Source organism: Callorhinchus milii, unplaced genomic scaffold (assembly GCF_018977255.1).
Source record: "Callorhinchus milii isolate IMCB2004 unplaced genomic scaffold, IMCB_Cmil_1.0 Scaffold2, whole genome shotgun sequence".
NCBI classification, from domain to species: domain Eukaryota; kingdom Metazoa; phylum Chordata; class Chondrichthyes; order Chimaeriformes; family Callorhinchidae; genus Callorhinchus; species Callorhinchus milii.
The window spans coordinates 40,929,632-40,946,981 of NW_024704743.1; the positions used below are offsets into that span (position 1 = coordinate 40,929,632).

The 17,350-nt window shown below is 39.8% G+C and overlaps 1 protein-coding gene across 4 annotated transcripts in view; it reads right to left on the reverse strand.

The window, feature by feature from the left end:
* The window catches only part of LOC103179927 (cadherin-12), a 115,649-nt gene that overhangs the window by 77,221 nt on the left and 21,078 nt on the right, over window positions 1-17,350 (reverse strand). For 3 of the 4 annotated variants that reach the window (XM_007895462.2, XM_042331887.1, XM_042331888.1), the window contains exons 3-4: window positions 12,367-12,486; window positions 1,221-1,388 (exon numbers count right to left, since the gene is read on the reverse strand). In XM_007895462.2, the coding sequence (XP_007893653.2) occupies window positions 1,221-1,388; window positions 12,367-12,486 (288 nt within the window). The remainder of the gene's footprint in view (window positions 1-1,220; window positions 1,389-12,366; window positions 12,487-17,350) is intronic. The other variant, XM_042331885.1, reaches the window with a different exon arrangement.

Here is a 17,350-nt window from a genome sequence, read left to right on the forward strand (position 1 = left end):
TTTCGAATAGTGCCATGGGATCTTTAACGTCCACCTAAACAACAACAACACATTACATTTGTATAATGCCTTTCACATTGGGAGGCCGTCCCAAGGATGTGGACAGTAAAGAGATTTGGACCGGGGCAGGGTTTTGGGATCAGGAGGCATGGAGGTTAGTGGTAGGAGGGTGTCCGAAGGCATGGTGAAAGGGGAAGGTCTTGAGACGTGCTTTCAAGGAAGCAATGAAAGGAACAAGGCAAAGGGAATGTGGGATAGAGTTCCATAGGGTGGGGGCAGAGAGACTGTTATAACACACATTACTATTGTGCAAATTAATTTATGACATGGTTGCAAATTAATTTATGGCATGGGGATCTCCGATTCGTAGGGCAGATTGATATAGTGTTAGCGGATCACAGATGTAGGAAGGACATGGAGGGCTTTGAAGGCAAACTCAATCCTCTGGGGGATGGGGAGCCAGTGGAACTGGGTGAGAGTGTGGATGATAGGGTCATGGAACTTGGTGCGAGAGAGGACATGAACTGCAGAGTTCTGAAAAAATGACTGACCTTTGGTTAAATAGATCATTGCTATATTATTCCTGTCTGCAGTGCATATGCAAAGCAGGAGTGGTATTGGTGGTGACCTGATTGTCCAGAAGTTGGCCACCTTTATTTAGCTAATGTGAAAATAAATTAAAATGGACACTTAAAAAGCTACTTCTGGGTCATTAGGTTGCTGCCAATGTCATCTCACAATCTGCAGAAAGCAGAAAGTGATTTTGACGTCGACTTAAAGACTAGCAGGTTTAATACCCAAACTCAGCCTATGTGGCGGAAGAGAACTGGCCGGCTATAGACATGTGCATAAACAGTGTCCACAGTGCAACCATGTCATACACTGTATTCATTTAACACATTGTGATCCATGGTGTGATAAAATTGTTATGGTAATAATTTTCACATCACTGAAAATTATGGTCCAATCAAGTTTCATCAATCATTGACTGGTCTTAGATGTAAACACTTACCTCCCTTAACCCCCTCCCCACCAGCACTGCCGCAATTTTGGTGCAATTTTTAAAAAAAAATTGCATAAAAGTTATCTGTTGAAATCATGCACCTTTGAATCATTTTCACTGAGATATATACAGATAATTTGTGGGACATACCATTAGATTATCCATTTTTAACAGTTTGCGTTTTGTACTAATGAAAGAAAGCAGAAGCCATGCTTACTCTTATAAAATCTTGGTGGATTATCATTGACATCAGTGAGGGTAATATTTACGGTCGTTGTCCCTGCTAATCCTCCCATCTGCCCTCCCATGTCTTTGGCCTGAATGAGCACTTCATAATCCTCCTTTACTTCTCTGTCCATGTTTGATAGAGCTGTGCGGATGACACCTGATCACAAAACACAGAAGAAAAGGGAAATGTTTTAGAATGGTTATTCTTTCACAAGAATGGGGTCCAATATGTGACATTTCTTAACGAGAGTTCTTCATAAGGAGTTCAAGTTGTTGAATCCTTCCAATAGAATAATCGGAAGTACATCACACTGATTCACAATTCCAGATGTTCTGATAAGGAATTCGCTTAATTAGGAATCCCAATACAAAATAAAGCAATTAACTCAAATAACAAGTAACATACGAGCACAAGTCAATAGGACTTACCTTGGATGTCATCTCTGACCCATAAGAATGTAATAATAGAAATAATCCTTGTATGTAATATTGCACCTTATCGCGTTATTGAAACATCTCAAATAGCTTTACAAGATATACCCAAAGTGGATTGACTGTGTATTTTGTTGGCGAAACTCGACAGCCAGTTTGCACACAGCAATGTCCCACAAATAGCCATGGAGCAAATTATCAATTTTATTTGAAGGATTTGTTGGCCGGGACACAGGGAGAAAGTCCCTTCTCTTTTCAAATAGTGCCATGGGATCCATGACGTCCTCCTGAACAGACAGACAGGACCTCAGTTTAGCATCTCGTCTGAAGGCTGGAAACAAGGGAGTGTTATACATGGCCACCTGCTCCAAATACATTTTCCTCTTTTATTTCTTCACACAAAATCTACTATAATATGGACTTCATTCTATCAACTCTTCTCCCAGCTGAACATTCTTAGGGTCTTTAGTGTAGACTAAAGACATTTAAAATTAATTTTTAAAAAATATTTCAGAGCCTGTCCTAGCTCTCTGCGTGAAGGGTGCTACATAAATCAAGTTGTAGTTGTTGTTATTTTCCTCACTGCAGCTGATTGCTTTTATCACCAATTTATCTTTATCTCAGTCATGAACATTGGTGAAGCTTATTCAGCAGTTTTGGTCCTTGAAGCAAAATCATTCAGACACATGTTATGCAAGATTTTAAATAGAACTGAGAAGGTGATCCCAGAACAATATCTTCTGATGCATGATGATAGCAGAAATAGAGCATCACAGGTTTAGCTTTGCAAAGGGCACTTTCAGTTCAGAAAGCAGGAAGTATTTTTGTATTCAGTAGTTAATCAACAACAACAACAAAAAACTTGCACTTGTATAGCGCCCTCCGCTTAAGGTAGCGTCTCAGAGTGCTTAACAGTGGTGGAGACTGACCCAAGCTGGGAGTGGGGAGTGAAAAGGAAGGTTTTCAGATTGGACTTGAAAAGGGGGAAGAAGGGAGCAAGCCGGAGGGATTGAAGGAGAATGTTCCAGAGTTACGGGGCATTGTGGCTGAATGTGCGACATCCAATGGTGGAGCGGAGGGCACAAGCGAAAAGCAGGAGGCCAGTGCGATTTGAGTGGATTGGGGAATGGGATTAGAGAGATAGGGAGGTGCCAGAGAGTGAAGGGATTTGAACATGAACAACTGTTACCAAGAACAATGGTTGAGGAAACGATACTGAATTCACTTTAAAAAAAACACCTCAATGCTGTGACTGGAGGATATTAGGTTTACAGGACCAAATCTCATCATCAAAATGTCTCAAAACACTTCACAAGATTTACTGTAAGGTGTGGTGACTGTATATTTTTAGGAGTCCAGAGTGTTACTGATTGAGCCAAACTGAGACTCAAATACCTGACGTATCGGAGGGTGTTGAACATTTATGGGTCTGTACCCCAGGAGAGTCAACACCATCAGAGCATGTATCCATATAGATGCCTTGAAATACCTTTATATATAAGCTTCATGGAGGGTGATGAAATTCTAAAAAAGATTATGCAGGCAATCGTGATCTTTCTCCATAATAATTCAGAAAATTTCCATAATATCGCTGAACATCAAACCCACAATCAAATCCATTGGGAGAATTAACTAAGTAGGCACATCCCTTTCCTTCCTTCATGTGCTGCCAGATGGTTCAATAGAAATGTCAGTGGAGCCAAACTGATCACAGCTCAAAGGCATCAACTAGGTAGAGAACATGTCATTGCCAACATTAACATGTGATAAATAGCATCACTGGTGAGTTAGGATTTTCTGTTTGCATAATCTGTTTAGCTGTGGGGCTTGTAAATACTTCCAACACTCAATCGCAAAATACCTCAGCCATAGCACTGAGAACACACAACTTTATTTTATTCACGTGCTACTTCCAATTTCCAGCTCAATGACTCATTGACATTGTAATTATTACAAAAAACAATGATATGATATGTATTTTCTTTTAATACCACAAACATATAACTTCGCAGAGGAACAGTGACACAGTGCGGTTCTCCCTTAGACTTGCATTTTGTTGGCTTCCCCTGTTTGCCGGACAGGGAATTGCAATGTGCAATGAATCCCATTGTTAGAATTTACACTTTTTGTATAATGTTAGAATCATAATAGATGTTGCGAACGGGTTAACTTTTAATTTAAGTGTGGGGGGCAACTGAACTGACAGTCATGGGATAGGACACATCTGGTTTTCTCTGCTCTTGAAACAATAACAGGACAGCTTTGGAAAAGGGCAGGGGGTCACCTCTTATCAGTAAATGACAACACGCCCACAGAAGTAACGGTCCAAGGTACCAGTCGACACAGGATCTCGACTGAGCAATAAGTCGCTAGATTCTGACAGGGCCAACCGACAGAAAACAACCCTCAAGAATAGCAACTAATGAGCAAGTTGCTTAAACTAGAGGACCTTGGTACCATCCCGGGATACTGATAAGAAATAACCAGTCACTTAAAAGGAATGTACTAATGATCCCACACCACAAAATAATGAGCACCAGATACAGCCCTAAACTGATCAATCCTCTATTTTAGACAATTAGATCAGATAACAGGGGTCTTAAGGATAATGTGTATGTGTGTGAGGCACGTACACCCCATGAGGTGTTCACGTGAACCCAGCATGATTTCGACAGGTGCTCTAATGTCCGCACCATGATTGGACAAACATCGGTATAAGAGTTCCGATAACTTTGTGTATGGGGCCGTCCCGGGTCGTGGAGACAAGGATACGGGAGATGGGGCCATCCCGGGCTGCGGAGACAAGGGTACGGAGATGGAAGACTGAGAGCTAGAAACACTGAGACTGAGGATATCAGATGGAAGATTGAAAGCTGTAAGAAAGAAGACTGAAAGCATGAAGAATCAAGCTTGTGTGTTGTAAAGACACAGTGTTGAACTCGAGATATCTACAGTGGTATTGTTCTGTTATAAGATCTGTTGATTGTACCGGCCTTTGGTCTGACCCATCGGGATATTGGGGAATAACGAACGAATAATAATAAAACAGTCAGATATCTGGTTAAAGGAATTAGTGTTATTTCCTTACAGATTTGGCTGATTTTATTTTCAAACAATTTGGGATTCGGCAAGATACTCTGAATTAATACACTCAGCAGTAGACGTGTTTATGAGTCCGGTACGACCGTAACTAGTAAATATTTGGGACGGTGGCCTTGGTACTCGCAGAAATTATGTCCGGTACGATCGTAACTAGTAGATAGTTGGGACGATGGCTATGCCTGCGGGCAATTAACTGAGTGTATTAACCCATTGGGATTCTGAGTATTAAAGAACCATTATAATCCATTCGAGCGAGTATCTATTATTTGGATTTTCTACCACCATTTTAGATGGATGGCATTAGGTTGCTTTATTTACCAAGGTAGGATTAACCATAACTCTTGAAAATGTTTTGAGTAAATAACAAGAAATGCCAAAAACAAAATTGTAATTCATTACAAATCCCCTTCTGCAGAATTTTGTTCATATTAACGGTGCAATATTATTTGAAAAGAATCTTATTTCATTTAAATGCAATGCAGCAATTAGGGAAGTATGTGTAGCATTTCATAACATGCTGCTAATGTAAGGAAAGCGATATGAAAAGCTACAAACTTTATCCCTTATGTGGGGAAAAGAGACATTCATACTGTCTGTTGAATGTTGTGATCACCCTCTCTCCCTTCTCCAGAGATATTTGAACATTGCAGCTACGAATTTGATTCCTTTTGAACTTCGGATTTCAGTGCAGCATTGATAGTCATAGATTAACATATGTGAGAAACTCAAGACAATCATTGCTTTTTTTTATCTAGACAATGAATTAATTTCAGTGACTGTTCTTCCTAATACGCTTTACTGTGCAGCACAGTATGTGACATTACTGTATGTCCATTCTGTCTTTCCATAGTTTTAATGAAATTACTCTCAGAAGGGAGAAAGGAAACAAACAATATGTCAGTAGGTACAAGAGGGTGTAACACAAATGGTATAGTTGAGGGAGATCATAAAAAAGAACGTAGAAGGTGCCTTACAATCCAAATATAAATTTGTTGTCTTTTAGGACGTCCCCCCCAATGTGAAAAACACTATACAAATGTAATTTTGTTGTTGTAAAGTCTGATTCAGCCACTGCCTGATGGGTGCCCCTCAAAAGACTAATCCTGATCAGGGACTGAAGACATGGACCATAAACATATGAAGTTCGCCCACAAATATACAGTCAATTCACTTTACAGTGTGTTCTGTGAAGCGCTTTGGGACGTCTCTAAGATGTCATAACAACAAGATTCCATTTATTGAGCGCGTTTCACGTCGGGAGGACGTCCCAAGGCGCTGTACAGTTAGGTCAGGATCCGAGCAAGGGGGAAATGGTCAGGGTGAGGGGAGGGAAGGGAGGAAGCTAGGAGGGGGTAGAGAGTCGAGAGGGGAGCTGAAGGCACGGTCAAAGAGAAAGGTCTTGAGACCGGCCTTGAAGGAGGAAAGGGAGCAGGCAAGGCGAAGGCACTGGGGGATAGAGTTCCAGAGCCTAGTGGCTGAGAGGCCGATGGTAGGGCGGTTGGGGTGGGGGATGTGGAGCAGACCGGAGCCAGAGGAACGGAGGGTACGGGCAAGTAGGTAGGGGGATAGTAGGTTGGAGAGGTAGGAGGGAGCAAGGCCGTGAATGGCCTTGTAGGTGAGGATGAGGATCTTGAATTCGATCCTCTGGGGGATGGGGAGCCAGTGGAGGCGAGTGAGGGTGGGAGTGATGTGTTCCTGAAGCCTGGTGCGGGACAGTACACGAGCTGCAGAGTTCTGAATGACCTGCAGCTTGTGGAGGGAGGTGCCGGGAAGGCCGGCGAGGAGAGAGTCCAGCCTTGAGGTGATAAAGGCGTGGACCAGAGTTTCAGCAGCGTGAGGGGTGAGGTAGTGCCGTAGTCTGGAGATATTCCGGAGGTGATGGAAGGCGGTGCCAGTTGTGGCGCGGATGTGAGGGAGAAAGGACAGCTCAGGGTCGAACAGAACTATAAGGCACTATATTAAATGCAAGGAATATTATTATTATTTGGGTGATGTTTCAAAACATTTAAGATGCTTTGTTTTCTAACCTATGTCCTAGCCTGACAGATACAAATATCCTCCTTGTAGGTGGAATGGTAGAAAATGGGGGCTTCATGGAATTAAAGTGGCTCTGAGGAAGGAACCCTGGTAAAACAGAATTCATAGACAGAATTCAAGGCAGTGTTGATCAGACCATAGCATATCAAAGAGATTTTAAGATGTGGACATGCTCTAAAACCTGTAAGCCTGAGCTGGGCAAGTACCATGAAATGTGACAATTTACTGACAGAAAACCTCTTATCAAGGGGAAAGGGATTGGTGCTTCAGTGCTCCAAGACATTACCCCATTGGCTGCCAATATGCACACAACAATGTTCATAAAGAGCAACAGCTATAAAGAAAATGATTAATTTTACCGATGGGTTTGTTGGGCAGGACTTGCTTCTCTTTTCGAATAATAAAAACACATGTCTTTTCAGTTCAATATCTAGAATTTATTACTGTTAAAAGAGTATTTAAAAATAATGATAAGTCATACGATGTCAAGAAAACTAGGGATGAGATAAAAGCTATTGCTGCTGATATAAATTATTGTCGCTTTGCCTACCAAATAACAGTCGTTACACTTCAAATTAAGTCAATTTAAGGGAGCATTTTTGAAGTGGTACTTCAAATGTAGATATATGAATTGTTATGTATCAGACCTGGAATATGAGTGGAAAGAAATGGCAAAAAGAAGGTATAATTTTGTATCATCTGCTTTTTTGGTTTGGTGTGTTACCCAGTACAGAACAATTTCTGGTGCGTGCTGATTTAACTGATGTCAGCAGGCTTTGATCACCTTGAGCAAGGAAAGAGGGTTAAAGAACTAGGATTACCATTCCCAATCTCTCTCGAGTGAGATCAAATGGTAAGGTCTGGCTATGTGGACAACAGAGAAGATAGCATTGACCAAAGCAAAACACCAGAGGTGAATAAGCTCCCAACTCTCACTCACTCACTTATTAATTCAGCTCAGATTTGAAGAAAGGCAATTTGCAGAAGTACCGGAAGGCAGTTTGTGTCCATTGGAACTAAAGACCAACACTGTCAGCACCTTCGGGAGAGGAGAAAAATTGTAATCTAATTCCACCCCAAAACGATAAACCAAGCTTCTGTTAAGACTACAGAACAAGCAATAGCAGTGCTGTGTTCTTCACAGAGATATGGAATATATTTCTATGAGTTATTGCCAACATCTGTGTCAAATTATAAAACATACCCCTTGTAAAAATGTGTGCTGCTCTATTTCAATGGTTCAATTAAAAAGTTACAGTAGATTAATTAAAAATACTCACCTCCCTAAGGAGAAATAAGTGTCCAAACAATTCTGTAAAATGATGTACACAAAATAGTGATAGCTTAGCTCAGCAAACTGCAGTGTCATCTATTTACTTCAACTTTGCCTCTCAGTCACTGAACTGTTTGTACTGTACTAATGAATCATCCAACATAACAAGGACACTCACTGAGGGGATTCATTAACATATAAAAATAATCATAGAAAGGTCATGTAAGGACAGAGCTGAATTGACTATATACTTATATATCCTGATAAATCCTTCCACTATGAATCTCATTAGTAGCGCACACTTCTTACCAGTGGAAATGCGTGCCTTAAATCTCCTAAAATGTCCAATACTCGAATCCACTGATAACACAGTGGATTTATTTATAGAATAATCCAAATAAATACACAGCTAACTCCGCCAACAATAATCTATAGATCAAAAATTGAGATAGGATTGGCTTTGAATTGAATTAGTTGAATAATCAAAATGAAACTAATTCCCAAATCTAGCACTATTTTTGAATCAAGTATGGCGGTATATCAAGTATATATACACACTTTAATAATAATCCTTGCATTTATATAGCACCCCTCTCGCAGGGTAGCATCCCAGAGCACTTAATAGCACCAAAATGTCTCAACATATTTCACAGGATTTACTGTAAAGTGAAGTGACTGTATATTTTGTGGGTGAATATGAAATGCAATGCAAATTGTTCTTTTTCTACCAGGGGATGTGAAGCAGGTCAGTGCCTGCTGAGGGAAGGGAATGGCCTGGTTGGTACATTTTGAGGAGTTCGCTGAGATAGGGTGGGGCAAGACAGTGGAGGGATTTAAAAATGAGAATGAGGATCTTAAACTTGATTCACTGGGTTTGGGGAGGCAAAGGCCCAGCTTGAGGATGCTGGAGCCTCGTGAGGGCAAAGACAAGGGCTGCGGAGTTCTGGATAGTTTTCTTGTATATGCACACAGCAAAGTCCCACAACAGCCAGGAAGAGAATAATCCATTTTATCTGGAAAATTGTTGGCCAGGGCACTGGATTAAACTCCTTTCACCCTTTAAGTGATACCATGGGATCTTTAACATCCATCTGAACCAGCAAAATAATTTTGGATTAACATCTCATCAGAATGATGGCATCACCACCAATGAAGCATTCCCACAGCCCTGCACTAGACTGTCATAATCATACTAGATTATGAGTTTAAAGTTCCAACATAGGGCTTAAACCCTCAACCTCCACTTGTTATTGTGTCCAAAATGAGGGGAGATAAATATACGATAGCCAGTAGCGCATCTAAAAGAAAGGTTATAAGTACATATAGGCAGAGGGTGGTGAGAATGTGGAACTCCCTACCAGAAGATGTGATTGAAGGATTGAAGAAAAAATGTTTAAGAGAAGAATTAATGCATATTTGACAGAAAAGAGAATAGAGGAAAAATTGAGAGGAATTTATGATGCTGGAGTATTATGTGGATTATAAGCACTGGCAAGGACTAATCGTGTTCAAATCCCTTCACTTCCTGGCACCTCCCTACCTCTCTGACCTCCTCACTCCCCACTCCACCACCCAGGGCCTCCCCTCAACTGGCACCAGCCTTCTGCTCATCCGTCACACCCTCTGCCCCACCATCGGAAGTCACTACACCCCAAAACTCTGGAACACTCTCCTCAATCCCTCCGCCTTGCCCCTCCTCTCTCCTCTTTCAAATCCACGTGAAAACTTTCCTCTTCGACCGTACTTACGGCCACCTTACCCATCCCCCTGACTGGGAATCAGGCTCCACCACTATTAAGTGCTCTGAGATGCTACCCTGCATGGAGGGCGCTATATAAGTGCAAGTTGTATCAGACCAAATTGTCTGTCCACGTACTGCATCAACCTATGCAATTCTACATAATTCTGACTCGTAGGCAAGAATGCTGCCAATTGAGCCAAACAGATACTACTCTTGTGCATAATAAGAAAATCAACAACAGAATGGGTCTGCCACCTTGCCAGTATCAACGTCAAACAATAAGAGAAATACGGTTACATAAAAATTGAAAGTTCAGTGCAGTGATCAACCCCAAAATAATGGACACTGCAGAGAACATGTTATAATAAAAATCCTTGGATTTGATATAGCACTTTAGCACATCATGACATCTGAAAGCATTTCACAGGACATTTTATTGTAATTAAGAGTGACTGTATTTTCACCAATTACTTTATCCTGATAGTACCTGAACAAATTAAAATCTGTGCACTATTCAGAATCTCAATTCATGACATGAGAAAGATAATAATAATCCTTGCAATTGATATAGTCCCTATCACGTCTTCGAGCTGTCTTAAAGATCTTCACGGAATATACTGTAAAGTGAATTGACTGTATATTTTGTGGGCGAAGCGCGGCAGCAAATTGTGCACAGCAGTGTCCCACCAACATTTGTGGATTGAGTGACCAAATTATTGTTATAATTTTTTTAAAAGGGATTATTACCCCTGGAAAAACGATCCGCCAATCGACTGACAACTGGGTTCCTATTTACTGATAAAGGAATATAAAAAAAGTGGCCTGAACACATTTAATGTATCTCTTGTATCTGTTCCAACAAAAGCCCTGAAGGAAGTCAGGTCCAGTGTCTGAGAAACACAGCAACAACTCAGAGAAGCCCCAAGCGCTGTGCCTGTCAGACAGCTCAGGTCCCCACAGGCTAATCATTCTGAGACATCCGTTGCAGAAAATCATGATTTTTTCATGAAGCTAAAGCTGAAAGAATAAAAGCATAAGCTTTCAGTCTGCCTCAATACTAGGCTTACTTAGCATGAATTCATAATGAAATACAGTCGAGCCTCTATAATTTGCTGGTGGTGGTGGGAGGGAGGAGTGTTTTGATAGTTTTGGCCTTGCTCAGACAATAGTCCTTTCACCTCTGAATCAGAAGGTTGTGGGTTCAAGCCACATGTTGGGACTTTGAACTCATTAGTCTAAGTTGACGCTCTAATATAGTGCGGGGGGTGAGGAGGTGTTGCATTGTTGGAGGTGCCATCCTTCAGACAAATTGTTAAATCAAGGTCCATTTTGCCTGTTGAGGTGAACATTAATTATCCCACAGCACTACTCGAAATAAAGAAAGGTTTTTTTTCCCAGTATCCTGGTCAACATTGTCATTCAATCTCCAGAAAATAAGCTATTTTGGTCATCAACAACAATTTGCATTTATATAATGCCCTTTATGTGGGGCATTGTCATGGATCGCTGAACAATGGTGGAGTTAGACACAGAGCTGGGTAGAAAAGGGAAGCGAGCATAGGCAAAGTGGAAGAGAAAAGTCTTCAGGTGTGATCGGAAGAGAACACAAGGCAGAGGGATTGAGGCATGGAGTTCTAGAGGTTCGGGACATAGTGGCTGAAAGCACGGATGCTGATGATGAGGTCTACTGATGTGTAGAAGAATTGAGCCGGCTGAATTCATATGGTGAGTAGAGGAATGGGATGTGAACATGTTGGAGAGGTACAGAGGTTTGAGGACCTGAAGTGATTTGTAGGTGATCTTGGCTCCTGTTACTTGGTAGAGGTGGAGGAAAGTGGCATTGGTTAGGGACCAGCTGTGAGGTAGTAAAGATAACCAGGGATCAAACCTGTTGTCAAATGTTGTGCACAGGTTCATTAAGTCTGAGGGATGGGTGATAGAGCTTAAGGAGGCCCAAGCCGCAGGTGAGAAGACATTAACAGGAGCCAAGTAGTATAGCTTCTGTCTTGTTCATATTCAGCTGCAGAAATTTGGCGCTCATCCGGGCCTTGATGTCAGACAAGCAGAAGGACAGAACAATTGGTCAACATGGGGTCGAGGCCAAAGGAGGAAAAGTAGATTTGGATGCCATCAATAAACACAGAGAAGTTGATCCCATATCTTTGGTTGATATCACTGAGTCTGCTCACATCTGAACAAAAGGCTTTGATCTTAGCAAATCCTTGAAGTTCATTGGGGTTTCAAAGGACTTATTCAAGTGTGAGGTGTGAAAGAATGTGGCCATTGTCTGACTATGTTTAACTTCCAATGCATTCACATTTGAGCATGGTCTTTAAGACATTGTATTTTTCTGAAATATCTTGCAGATATTACGGAGCCCCTGCTGTTGACTGCTGGATTGATTTTATACACTTAGTAGCCTGACAGCTTACAGTTCCTAAATAATTATCGCAGCAGGCTTGTTCCTTATTGAGTTTGTTTTTGAGTAAAAGTATTTTTGGATAAACATTGAGATAACGTAATATTAATCCCAAAGGGATAAATAACTACCTGTTTTGGGATCCACAGAGAAGTAGGGCTGTCCATGCAGGATACTGTACACCACTCTGGCACTGTTTCCATATGTGGGGTCATCAGCATCTGTGGCTGTCACCTGTCTCACAAAGGCACCTAAAAAAAAGCAATCACAGATTTCACAGATTATATTCCTATTTCCTTCCAGCGTATTCACAAGCAAAAGAAGAGCTCATAACTAGTAATATTTGCACAAATACAGAGTAAATTCGTCAGTGCAGGCCTTCTGTATGAAAGAATAACTTTAATATTAAACATTATTATTATCATCAATTAAAAGAACAATGAGAAAGGCTGAAACAAGAAATGCTAATAAAAATACAAGCTCTTTCTATAATCCATCCACAACTATCCTGTTATTGTACTTCTCCTTTCCCATGCATTCGAACCTCTTCTAGAAAATGTACTCTACTGTTTTCCTGTACACCTCTCCCTTCCGAGGATTATCAAGCACTTTTGCCTCTAGGTCAAAAATGCTATGGGGTTCAAGCAAAATGTTGGGATGTTGGGACTCAAGTCTGCTGCAATGCTATAACAGGGAAGGGCTGTTGCATTATTTGAGCCGCTGTGCTTTGGAGGGCATATTAAACCAAGATGCCATTTGCCTGTTTGTATTATGGTGTATTATGAAAGAAAGTCTTGAAGAGGTGTGGGGATAAGGCAGGGCAGTGGGATTGAGTGAGCACCTTGCCCTGCGATATGGCATAGACTTGATAGGCCGAATGGCCTCCTTCTGTGCTGTAAATGTTTATGATTCTCTCTGAAATTGCCATTATTGTTATCTCTGACCATTTATTTCCTTATATTTCTCAATTAATTTCCTCAAAGTATATTTATCGAATTATTTTCAAAACATGTTGATTGATTTCATCGTGTGTTTCAGCGCCTTGGGATATCCTCCCGATGTGAAAGGTGCTATAAAAATTATAATTTGTTGTTGCTATTGTTCATCAAGTGCTTTATCTGGGAGCTGATTCCTTATATTGTCTACCCTTTGGGAGGGAAAATATATTCTGTCCAACAATATCTTTTCTCTTAAAAAAATAGTCACTTCCAAAGTTGGGAATTACAAAGGATTATAATGAACACCACAGTACGGAAACAGGCCATTCAGCCCAATTAGTCTGTGTGTTTATATTCCACATAATTCTTCACCCCTCCTGTACCCCTCTATACATCAGTCAAATTCCTCTTTGTGTCTTCTTTCCCTTTTACACATAAAAGCATTATGAAAATGACAAGTTGGTAGCTCTTAGTTGTAAATTATTCAAACAAACAGTAGGGCCTAATGCCAACCTCAAAAGACTAAACCTCAGCTATTTTCTTTGGGAAAGCAGTAGCTTGCTTGCCCATAATAATTCTCAATGTACTGTTATGTGCAAGCCCAATAACATAGTGCACTAAACAGACAGTTTGCTTCACTCACCCACCAATGCAGTATCACAGTATTCCATAACTGCGCAGATGATTCAACAATTCAAAGAAATATTAATATTTTTCAACTAAATGAAGGAGGCAGGAAGTTGAGGAAGATTTACACTAGGTCAAATCTGAAAATAATGGGGAGGAGAAACACTAGAACAAGATCAAAAGGACAAACGTCCTTTGAACTATTTGATCACATCCTTACAGAATACTCACCCTACTTTACTCCTATTACAGCATCAAGCTTTTTTTAAACTAAAAGTGAGTCCAACACCGGGCCTCAACTATCATTTCTCAACTACCTTCCATTTGCCCTGAAACTGGCCTTTGCAATTTGTACTGCCTTTGTGCTTCCTAAACTATTAATCTGGATGTACTATTGATCTTGATTTGAAGTGTTGATTCTTTCAAACACGGATTAGATAGCTTTCTACAGTACATAAGCAGTTCGGGACATATATCCATGCGACCTCCAGGATGGTGGAGACCTAACATGATGGACCTTGGTCTTTTTGCATTTACCATTTCTTATGTTCTTATGTTGTGTTACTTTTTCAATTTCTTTTAAAATTTTATACACCTATATAAGGTCCCTATGAGATGTATCTTTTCAAGACTGAAAAGCCCTAGTTTGTCTAATCATTGCACGTTGCTCATTCTTCTAACATGAGGGAATCATCCTCATTGCTCTCAAGCACCAGTCCCACCTCGCATAAGCTCATCTCCTGTTGGGGACTAAACCATGGTGTTGACAGCTGCTATGGAGAAAACCACAGGATGAATTGTTTCTTCCCTAAAGCAAAAGAAGGAAGCTTAGTGCTTCTGTGGTGAAAACAGCAGTGGAACCCAAAGGCAAACACATTTGGACTACATCTGATACAAATGTGAGTGAAAATATCTATGTGTATCCTGAATATAAGTATAAATACAGAACAATGGATGATTAAATTGGTGAAATATATTCTTAAGTTGGTTCTCAGCAGGCTATCAGCTTAGAGCCATTATATAGCGGTACATAAATGTATTTAAGCTCTCTGAGATGTTATCTAGGTGAAGGGGAGAACATAAATGCAAATTGTTGTTGTATTTCATGTGAGGATAATCCATATAATAGTAAAGCATTTTTTTCATTGTTACAATTTTGAGATACCCCGAGCCATGTATTGCGGTAAATGAATTACAAACTTGAGGAATAAAAGATGGACAACACGATCATTTCAACTCTATTTATGTAACATTTTGGAGCAAACTGAATTTGTGAATTATTGAATTCAGTCTTTACTTTGAGATAATTTTTCTGTGGTTCTTAAAACTAACCTACAGAAAACCTGCTTGAAAATTAAAGGCTGCATTTAATATTTTGCTAAATTTGGGACAATGTAAAATGCTACAAAAATGAATAAATCTAGTAATGCCAGAAGGGCTGAATTATAGCAACAAAAATCTGTATTTTATAACATAAGAACAGTCTTACACCAATGCAAGAGAAAGTGGATCTCAAGAAGACTGGGAGACTTATAAAAAGCAACAAAGAGATACAAAGAAAGTAATAAGAGGTGCAAAAAAGGAATATGAGAAAAAAAATTGCAAGGGATATCAACGACAACAGTAAGGTTTAATAAATGTATTAGGATAAAGAGAGTGGTAAAGGGGAATGTGGGCCCGTTAAAAACAGATGTAAAAGACAAATGAAGTTGAGATTATAATGGACAATAAGGAAATGGCAGGATTGTTGCATGAATACTTTGTTTCCGTTTTCATCGTAGAGGAAGAGGACAAATTAACAGCAGTACAAATATAAGCCAAACAAAAGTACCAACAGGACATAATATAAATAAAAAATGGTAATGGAGAAAATAATGGGACTAAAGATAAACAACTCTCCAGGACCTGATAGATTCCACCTCAGGGTATTAAAAGAATTAGGGTGGAAAATTCCAGATGTATTAGTCATAATTTTCCAAACAACAACAAGATTACATATCTTTATCTCCAGAGAGATAAAGAACCTAGTACTTGATATAATACAGTTCAATTCAATTAATGTAAGTTGATGGTACACATTACGTTCTTTGTAAGTCGGGAACAGATTTTCTATAACTTTTTCATTTAACTGTATCATACACAGCAGAGGAATTCATGCAAAGGATGATCCAGCACTATTTATATCAGATGCAGTCAAAAGGTACTATTGTAATATCTGTGAACAAAAATTATAGAAACACTGGAACAAAGACAAATAAGAATGAAATTGAGGTAATGAGATGTGTATACAAGCAGTGCTTGGTAGTCACTCATCCCAATCATACCATCCCATAACTGCCCAGTACATTTTGAAACAAAAAATAATATTTTTCAACTAAATGAAGGATACATGGGAGTCAAGGTAGATTTCCATCAGGTCAAATTTGAAAGTCAGAATGCAATTATGGTAAAGATAGTCCAGGAAGTCACAGAACTTTGGCTGCTAAAAAAGGACATAGGAACATTGATGCTCAGTGACTTGCCGCCAACGCAGATTCAAACATGCTTGGTTACAAGACTGTATAATCCAATCACAGCTAGCGAGATGAGGCTAATAATAATAATAATCCTTGCATTTGATGTAGTGTCTTAGCACATCTTTGAGACATCTCAAAGCATTTCACAGAATATAGGGAATAAAGAATGGGACAGAATGTCAGCAGTAATGAGGATTCCAGTAATTAAAAAAAATGAGGACACTGAGCTTCAGTAACAACATAGAAATACCTGCCAGGTAATAAATATGATACCAAATGAGTAAAATATAGGCAACAGATAGGAACAATCGGAATGATTCCTGATTTTAGAGTTCTATATAAAGAGAAATGATTAAAACGTTCATTTCAGAAAAAAAAGTTTGAAGGAAGTTATAAGTCATAATCTTTCAAATTATGAGCAATGGACCAGTGTCAGCCTGGATCAGTCGGAGGTACTCTCGCCTCTGAGTTAGAAGGTTGAGGATTCAAGACAAACATTTGTACTTTGAACCCATATTGTCTAATCTGTCATTCCAATGCAGTGTTGGGGCTGCATTGCATTGGTGGAGATGCAGTCTTTTGGATGAGATGTTAAACTAAAGTCACGGCTGCTTGTTTGGGTGGATGTTAAAGATTTCATGGCACTATTAGAAAAGGGGAGTTTCTCTGGGTTCCTGGCTAAGAATTCCCTGAATAAAATTAATCATTCACTTCCTGGCTATGAGGTATTGCTGTGAATAAATGGCTGCCACTTTCACCCACAAAATGCATATTCACTATACATTGCAGTAAATCCTGTAAAGTGCTTTGAGATATAATCACAGCATAAAAGGCATAATATCAGTCAAGAATTAAGATTATTTATCAGTCATGTAGATGCTAACAAATAACAGAGACCTCATGAACACAACTACCGGTTATAGTTTAACATTAACAAACTTCTACAGGACAACAACAACAAATTACATTTATGTTGCACATATCACATAGTCCAATGTCACAGAGTGCTTTATAGACACAGGTTGGCACTGTGT